Source organism: Mesoplodon densirostris, chromosome 14 (assembly GCF_025265405.1).
Source record: "Mesoplodon densirostris isolate mMesDen1 chromosome 14, mMesDen1 primary haplotype, whole genome shotgun sequence".
NCBI classification, from domain to species: Eukaryota; Metazoa; Chordata; class Mammalia; order Artiodactyla; family Ziphiidae; genus Mesoplodon; species Mesoplodon densirostris.
Genome location: NC_082674.1, coordinates 78,570,094 through 78,578,142, shown reverse-complemented (window position 1 = coordinate 78,578,142; position 8,049 = coordinate 78,570,094). Strand labels below are relative to the sequence as shown.

General features: G+C 45.5%; 1 protein-coding gene across 1 annotated transcript; it reads right to left on the bottom strand.

Moving 5' to 3' along the window:
• Positions 1-1,431: 1,431 nt before the first annotated feature.
• On the bottom strand, positions 1,432-6,232 carry LOC132501426 (interleukin-36 gamma-like). The gene is made up of 4 exons (XM_060116998.1): positions 6,190-6,232; positions 5,599-5,706; positions 4,746-4,885; positions 1,432-1,641 (listed from the first exon to the last, which is right to left on the bottom strand). The coding sequence occupies exons 1-4, from the start codon at positions 6,230-6,232 to the stop codon at positions 1,432-1,434; spliced, it is 501 nt and encodes a 166-aa protein (XP_059972981.1).
• Positions 6,233-8,049: the final 1,817 nt, after the last annotated feature.

The window sequence follows — 8,049 nt, the reverse complement described above, 5'->3', positions numbered from 1 at the left end:
ACCACAATCATGTCACATGCAAATGTGTCATCTGATCCCAATTGTCAGATGTAATAATTGATAATGTAGCAATGTAAACTGGCAGATGTAACAACCTGTCACCATTTATTAGCACTGAGTGTAGTACTAAATATCCAATGACTAATTCTTCTATTTGATATTCCAGAACTAATTAGCTTAGTGTTCACTTTAATGTTGACTTTTATAAAACTGCATGTTAAAAATATATTTCACTGAAGAAGAAAACTTTTAAGAATCAAGAGACACTGCATTAAATCAGTGCTGACTGATTGCTTACTAGCATGCCTAGTAGCGTATGTGGTCTGATTGTCCAAAAGTTCTTTAAACAAATTTAAGTTACTGGTGCTATTTTGTTGACTGTATTTAAGCAAACATAATTTTCTGCATTTGTAGTATGTCAAAATAAGAAATCTATGATATGCAGAACCAGATCTGAGCTACATCCTTCTACAAGTATACCCACAGTCAGTTATTTCATTTCATCAGAATATATCATCTGAAGCATGGCTGGTGGGAAATTTAGGCTCTCTGTTCAAGAAACAGGCAACTTTACTGCAGTTTTTAAAGGGAGTAGGTGGATGGTGAGAATGGCTAAAAGAAAAAAAAGAAAGCAAGGCTGTGAGACTATACAGAAAGTAGTCAAATAGTGGTGCCTTTTACATGCGATATCTCTCCCACCACCCTATCACCATTGATAAGGGCCCTTCTCCCCTCAGCTAAGCCCCAGTGCCAGACTTACCCACTATGGTGTCCTTATTCAATCACTCTTGGTAATTTCAGATTACTCCTTGTTTCCTATTTCATTTTGTAACTGTTTTAGCTTTCTTATTGTATAAACACATGGAGTTTATATTTGGTTTTATGGTAACAGATTATTAGAATTAGACATAAGTAATTTAATTAAGAATTGGTTTTCTTTACAAGTTCCTAACTCTTAAAAGGATACATTACACCCCTTACAATATACTGGAAACATACAGAGATTATGGGAAACGTAATCCCATTAGGAAAGGAAACAAAGCAAAACAAAAACAAAGATCAGCTCCCTGCTAGTCCCAGGATCTTGGGTAAGACTGGTGGGCTCTGAATTCGTGGTTCTTCATAACCACCCCTGGGACAGGTGTTCCTAACTGTTTTTTGGGTCCCAATGTCCTTGTACAGATGTCTTGAGAGATGTACAGTTTCAGCTTGAAAGGAGAGCCACACATCACCGCCTCCCTCCTGCTTTTGAGCCCACATTCTATTGCTTGGGTGCCACGAGGTCATTGCTTCTTCTCCGTTCATAAAATAAGATGAGAACAGGGCCAAGCCCACCTCTCAGCATCAATGTGTAATGACGCTGAGATAAGACAGATGAAAACACGCTGAGAACAAGAAATTGTAAGACCAAGCTGCCACCTTTAGTCTGAGTTAAATCTTTAAATCTATACGGAAGTCAGTACTGTACATTTTCCCAAGGTCCGAAGTGAGAAAGATGGGCTGGCCTCTCTTGGAGGAGGCAATGAGCCAGCCGGGAAAGGCCACGGACTCAAAGGTGGAGGTACTGCCTGTCTGGCCATGGTAGAAAAGGAAGGGCTCCATGGGCTCAGCTTGGTTGTACAGCTCCAGTATATTCTGATCCTGAAACGGGACAGAAAATGCCAGAAGGAGAAGCACAGGCTGTTTGAGTAGTTCAACATTACTTGTACACAACATGTAAATGTTCTGAAGTTTGAGCAACCCTATCCATCTATTAGAGCAAGCCTAGAAAAACCCATTTCAAAGGAATAGCAGAGTGAGCACATGTGAAATTTCACCTTCCTGCCCCCCACCCTCAACTCCAGAGATGGCATGGAGTGACACAAGGCACAGGTTCATGAACAAGTGGCCACCCTTGAATGACAAATTGGAACTCTCCCTGCACAAGAGGCTGCGGGGGCCACCCCACCCCCAGGAAAAGGAAGGAAATGCAAATTTGCTGCAGGAAGCCAAGGTCTTCCCTCACCAAAGCTGTATCCGTGAGAGCCCCCCTCCTGCAAAAACCACTGCTCTGGCAAAGGACCGCCAGGGCAGGGGTGTTTGGGTTTCCAATTAATTGTCAAACATATGAGAAAGGTCAGAGCCATGAAAAAGGCACAAGAGGGTCTAACAAATCAAAGGACTTGCACTCAAAAAAGCAAAGTATATAGAACAATCAGGAAAGGTTTCTATATTGTATATAGAAGTATATTTGTGGATGTATATATTTATATATTCACATATCATTCTATTTAGGTAAGACAAGTATTTCTAAGTAAATTGCATTATGTCCAAGATCCCCAAAGAGACACAGGAATGGTCCATAATTCAGCCACATTCCACCCTGAGTAGGGGGAATTCTTCCAAAAGATTCCTTTATTCAGTTAATAACTTCCAGTTTAATCTATCCAATTCTTTGGGCAGCCAAAAACCTGGGAGTCATCCTTGATATTGCTTTCTTAGATCCCTGAACATGTAACCCAGCAGCAAGGCCTGTGAGCCCTATTTCCAAAATCTTTCCTGAACTGAGCCACTTCTCACTCCCTCCCCTACACCTGCTCCATCCCTACCACCCGTTCTCCACAAAGCAGTTGAGTTAACTGTAAACTGAAATAATTGAATAAATAAGATCATGTTACCTTCCGGCTTAAATGTCTTGAATGATTTTCTGATTCTCACAAAATGCAAAGTCTTTAACAAAGCCTGCAGGGTCAACACCATGCAGCTCTTGCTGACAGAGCTGAAAATGTACTGTTCGGTCCTCATCTTCTTAATCACACTCCACATTCACTCTGTCAGCAAAGTCCATTGACTCAACTGAAAATATTTCCAGAATCTGACCGTTTTCTTCTTACCTCCATGCTATCCTCATATCTATCAGATCACACCTGGATCACCTCAAAGCTTCCAACAGGACCTTCCCCTTTGCCCTTCACACTCGGCTATCAAGTAGCAGCCAAAATAATCCCTGGTGGTCCAGTGGTTAAGAATCTGTCTTACAATGCAGGACGTGCCGGTTGGATTCCCGGTTGGGGAACTAAGATTTCACGAGCCGCGGGGCAACTAAGGCCGCACGTGGCAACTACTGACCCTGCGGGCCACAACTAAAGAGCACATGCACAGCAACTACTGGGTCTGGGCGCTCTGGAGCTCACACGCCACAACAAAGAGCCCTCATGCTGCAACGAATGATCCTGCACGCCGCAACTAAGACCCAATGCATCCAATAAATAAGTAAATAAATAAATAAATAATAAAAAAAAAAATACGTCCGTTCATGTCACTCTTCTATTCAAAACATTCTAACAATTTGAATTGATTGAACTTGCCCTCACTGGACACTGCTGACTCACTCCTTTGCCTCCTCTCCCATCTGCTAAAATCTCACCTTTGCAATAATGCCTGCTGTACTATTTATCACACAGCCAGACCCCAGCTGTTTCTGGCCCTGCCAGTCTCTTTACCCGGCTCTAATCATTTTTTCCCAGGAGACATAACACCCTTTCACATGCCACAGATTTACCCATGATTATACTTCTTGTGGACCATTTCTCTTCTCCCACTAGAATGCAAGCCCCAGGAGGGCAGGACTCTTTGCTATTCTGTGCACTGATGATTCGCAAATGCCCACAACAGTGCTGGAGGCCAGTAAGAACACACACATTTGCTGACTTGGATTATACTGAGTTAAGTTAAATTGAATTGCAGTAAACAGAAGTTTCAGAAACAAGATTTTACTAACAGGCAGTTATAAAGAAGAAAAATGCAAAACCAACTAGAGAGCTTGAGAATTAACATAGTAAAGACTGAAATTTCACAAAAACAGAATAGAAAGATAATTTAGCAGACAGGGTGTGAATTAAAAGGTAATCATGACCTGGGATGTTGAACCAACAAGTTCTCCCAGAATGCAACATGAAAAAAAAAGGACAGAAAGTATGAGAAATTAGGTGAGATACTGAAGTGAGATCTCGAAGTTCCAATAACTGATGAATAGGAATTCGAAAAGGAGAGGGGAGGCAGAATGAAGAAGAGAATATACTTGAATAAACATTCATAGAGACATGGATGGACCTAGAGTCTGTCATAGACAGTGAAGTAAGCCAGAAAGAGGAAAACAAATATCGTATATTAACTCATGTATGTGGAATCTGGAAAAATGGTACAGATGAGCCTACTGGCAGGGCCGGAATAGAGATGCAGACGTGGGGAATGGATGTGTGGACACGGGGGGTGGGATGTATTGGGAGATTGGGATTGACGTATGTGCACGGCCATGCGTAGAACAGATAGCTAGTGGGAACCTGCTGTATAACACAGGGAGCTCAGCTCAGTGCTCTGTGGTGGCCTAGATGGGTGGGACAGGGGGTGGGGTGGGAGGGAGGTCCAAGAGGGAGGGGATATATGTATACATATAACTGATTCACTTCGTTGTACAGCAGAAGCTAACACAACATTGTAGAGCAACTCTATCCTGATTCAAACAAACAAACAAACAACGGCTAGAATGTCTCAATATTCAAGAAAGATGAGTCCTCAACTAGTGAGGGGCAGGATAAATCAAATCAAAGTCTATTGCAGGCACATTATTCTAAAGGAGGAAGGGATAAGTATGCTTAAGAACAGGAGGAGAGTTCTTTTTTAATTATAAAACTAGATTTCCCAACAAATCAACCTCTCAGAAAAGAAACTGAGGTTTTTCTACATTCTTTTTCTTAGTCACTCACCTTCAGCTGCAATTTGGGCTGTCCTCCAACGTCCTCACAATGCAGACACATTTCTGGATTCTGGATTCCCAAATAAATGGGAATCCCTTTGTCTTTCTCAAGAGAGCCTGGATTCTTGCATGGGATAACAGTGACAGCGACTGTTAGATAAGAGGGGATATGGTGTCGATGCCCCTTTGGAAGGCAGCTACGTTCACCACTCTACCACCAACGCACACAATCCGTGCCCTTTTGAAGTCAGGAAAGACCAGGATCTTCCAGGCAAGGCTGGAAGAGACCTTAAGAGTATAATCCCTACTACCCCAGACCCTCAAAATGGCCAGTGCCATATTCATTCATTCATTCATCCATTCACACCAAGCACCAACCACTGCCCTAAGAAATGGAGTCAACACAAAGAGTTCATCAGAGGGCAGACCCCACCCTTGAGATTTTCATGCCTCTGCTTGAACACCTGGAGGTGAGAAGCTCCAACCCCAAGCAACCCCCCTGAGCCTTGGAGAGCTCTGTTCATTGACAGGTACTGCCTCATGTCATGTTGAAATCTGCCTTCCTGTGCTATCCAACCAGTTAGTCCCCTTAGGACACCAGAAGTCTGGCAGAACACGCCACTCCTCTTCCCTAAGACAGGCCTTCAGATCACTGCTCCCCAGAACCCCGCTCCACTCTCTCTGCTCTCTTTGCCCTGGTCCAAGACACCCCTTCCCAGGCAGGCGTGGAATTCTTCCCCCTCCAGGTGAGCCCTGTTATAAAGCCACACTTTTAACAAAAGGCTGGGTACCAGTATCCCAGCCGCACTGATGAGTGGGGGATCACATCACAAGGATCAACCACGCGGTGACCTCTCACCTACCTGGAGTCACACCGCTGTTCCTTGGAACCGTCACGAGAGTCTGACCCTGAAGGATCCACACCTGCTGATTCAAGTCAGAGAATTCTCCAACCCAAGGTTTATCCACTGCTATTTAAATAGAAAAGAATAATGAAGAAACATGATTAAGGTTGCTTTACCAGATGCTAGGAGAAAGATTATCTACTCCAGGCCTTTCAGGAAGGACGGTTCAGGGTTTACACATCAAAACTGGCAGCTCTCACATGGCCCATCAGCTCAGCCTTTCTTTCCAGTAAAACTATGAGCTCTGGTGAGGACGACAAAGCGGTAACTGGTCTAAGAGTTAGACCATAAATGAGTTAAACCCTCATCCGCATAAGTACACATGTGTCAAGGCCCAGCTACTCACTCTGAAAGCTACTTTGTATTTGGCCCAAGGCTAGATCTGGAGCTGGAACAGTGAAAAAGAAATGGTCCTCACCCTCGCAGTCCAGTGGGAGATGGACACCATTTGGTGGTAAGGTCCATATACAGGAGGGGCAGAGAAGGCTGGGGTGTCCAGAAGAGACAGGCATGAGTGTCCCCAGCCTCCAGACCCCATCCCAACATTACCTGTTATATAGACCACTCCATCGGCCTCCAAAATGCCTGCCATAGCGGGATTGTCTCGTCACCTGTGAGTACATTGATAGGAGATCTGAGTCTCAGGAGGCATTTCCAGACCCTCCCAGGATACTGGTTCTTAAGGTCCTGATTCTGGGCAGGGAGCTGGGAATCCTGGCCTCATACCAAGCCCTCATCAGAAGATCTAGGCCACCTCCTGGGACAAAACCTCAAGGCAACCTTAGGGAGGGGCTATCAAGCAGAATTTTCCTCCACCCAGAGATCCAGCCAGGGACAGTGTCCCCCTAGGGGTTCCAAGGCCAGGCATGACTTTTGACCTTAAATACCCTACAGCTCCCTGATGTCTGTGCCTCCTCCTCCCAGCAGCCCTCCCCACTCCCACTGGCAAATTTGTCTGCCTGGGAACAGGGGAGGGACCCGAGCCAAGGCAGCTCTGCCAGGATCCTAGCAGCTCCCCAGTAAGAAGCAGCTAGCTCCGCAGAGGACAAGACATGGACCCAGCCTGGCATGGCCCCACCCCTTCACTGAGCCCTAAAGCACAGAAAAGAGGGATGTATAAGAGTCAAGGGACCTCTCAGCTATCCGCTGGCAAGAACCTTTATCAAAAGTGCAGGGGACTGAATCGCAGCTCAAGCAGCTCCCGAGAACAGTGATGGGCTCTGATGGAGTGGGGAACATTTATCTGGAGAGCACAGGGAGGTGCCAGCTTCCTTAGTGGGGCGTGAAAATCTTATGACATGAAAGAAGAAAGCCAGATCCTCTTGCCAGAAGATCCGGTGAGGCTCAGATGAAGAAATCATAGCGTCAGTATGAGGATGACATGTCTGGGCTCCCTGAGAAGTAAGCATCAAGCCAAGCCCTACCAACAGGGTTAATGACAGACCCTGGGTTTCTCAGGAAGGGGAGACTGAGGGACTTCCCCAGATCCCAGTTCCGCTGTTGTGTCCCTCTGGAGCTAGAACTGGACACGCAGGCGCTAAGGGAAGGGAATCCATCACCTGGGCCCAGGAAGCTTGCCTACTGCAGTTTCACTAAGAGAGTCCTGTGATGGCAAAATTAGCTGTGGGCTCAGGCAGGAGCCATATGGCATTCCTGGCCACCCAACTGTTCCACTTCGGGCTGCCCGTGAGTGGAGGGTTAGGCTAAAAGCCCCTCCCCCACTCTTACAACCCCTCAGAGATGCACCTCTATCCTCTTGGGAGCAACAGCCATTGAGCAGAACACCCTTAACTGAGATAATCCTGGTCCCTGCTACCCCCAAATATAGTGGACTCCAGACCAACCTAAGGACTAATGAGGTAAGTAGTGATTTCTCCAAAAACTGAGCCCCAGTTGCCAACTTATCCCTCACCCTCTGCTCCAGTAATGCAGGCCATTTGTAGGTTCTCAACAAATAGTAAGTTATTTTTCTATATGTTTGTTACACACACATACACACACACACAATTTGCTGAGGTCCCGCATAAAAATTTTCTGAGACGAGTTAACTTGACTGAAGTGAGTTTCAGAAGGCAGACTAGAAGCACCTACAGCTTCATATTCACCTGGAAAAAAAGTGCAAAGAATAAGACAGAACCTTCTAGGCAAGCACCTCCATGAGCCCCTCTTCCCAACCTTGAAAAGAATCTCTTTGCTCAGCCTCTCATACATTTCACCCCCATCTCCTTTTTGGCCTTAGAGGGACATAGTCTTTTCCTGTTGAGGCCCCAGTCCCATCACTTTTGGTTTCTAGAGTGCGGTTAGGAATTTAGACACTTCTGTTCAAAGCCAAGCTCAGCCATTGTCACCCCTTGAGTCCCCTCCACCCAGCTGAAGGGTCTCTCCACTATGCGTCAGTCAACATATCCC

Excerpts from the sequence above, each read along its gene's own strand:
- LOC132501426 (XM_060116998.1), bottom strand. The coding sequence starts at position 6,232 with ATGGCAGGCATTTTGGAGGCCGATGGAGTGGTCTATATAACAG. Across the intron at positions 5,707-6,189 it reads TGGAGTGGTCTATATAACAG|CAGTGGATAAACCTTGGGTT; the intron begins GTAATGTTGGGA and ends CTATTTAAATAG. Across the intron at positions 1,642-4,745 it reads AGCCCAAATTGCAGCTGAAG|GATCAGAATATACTGGAGCT; the intron begins GTGAGTGACTAA and ends GTCCCGTTTCAG.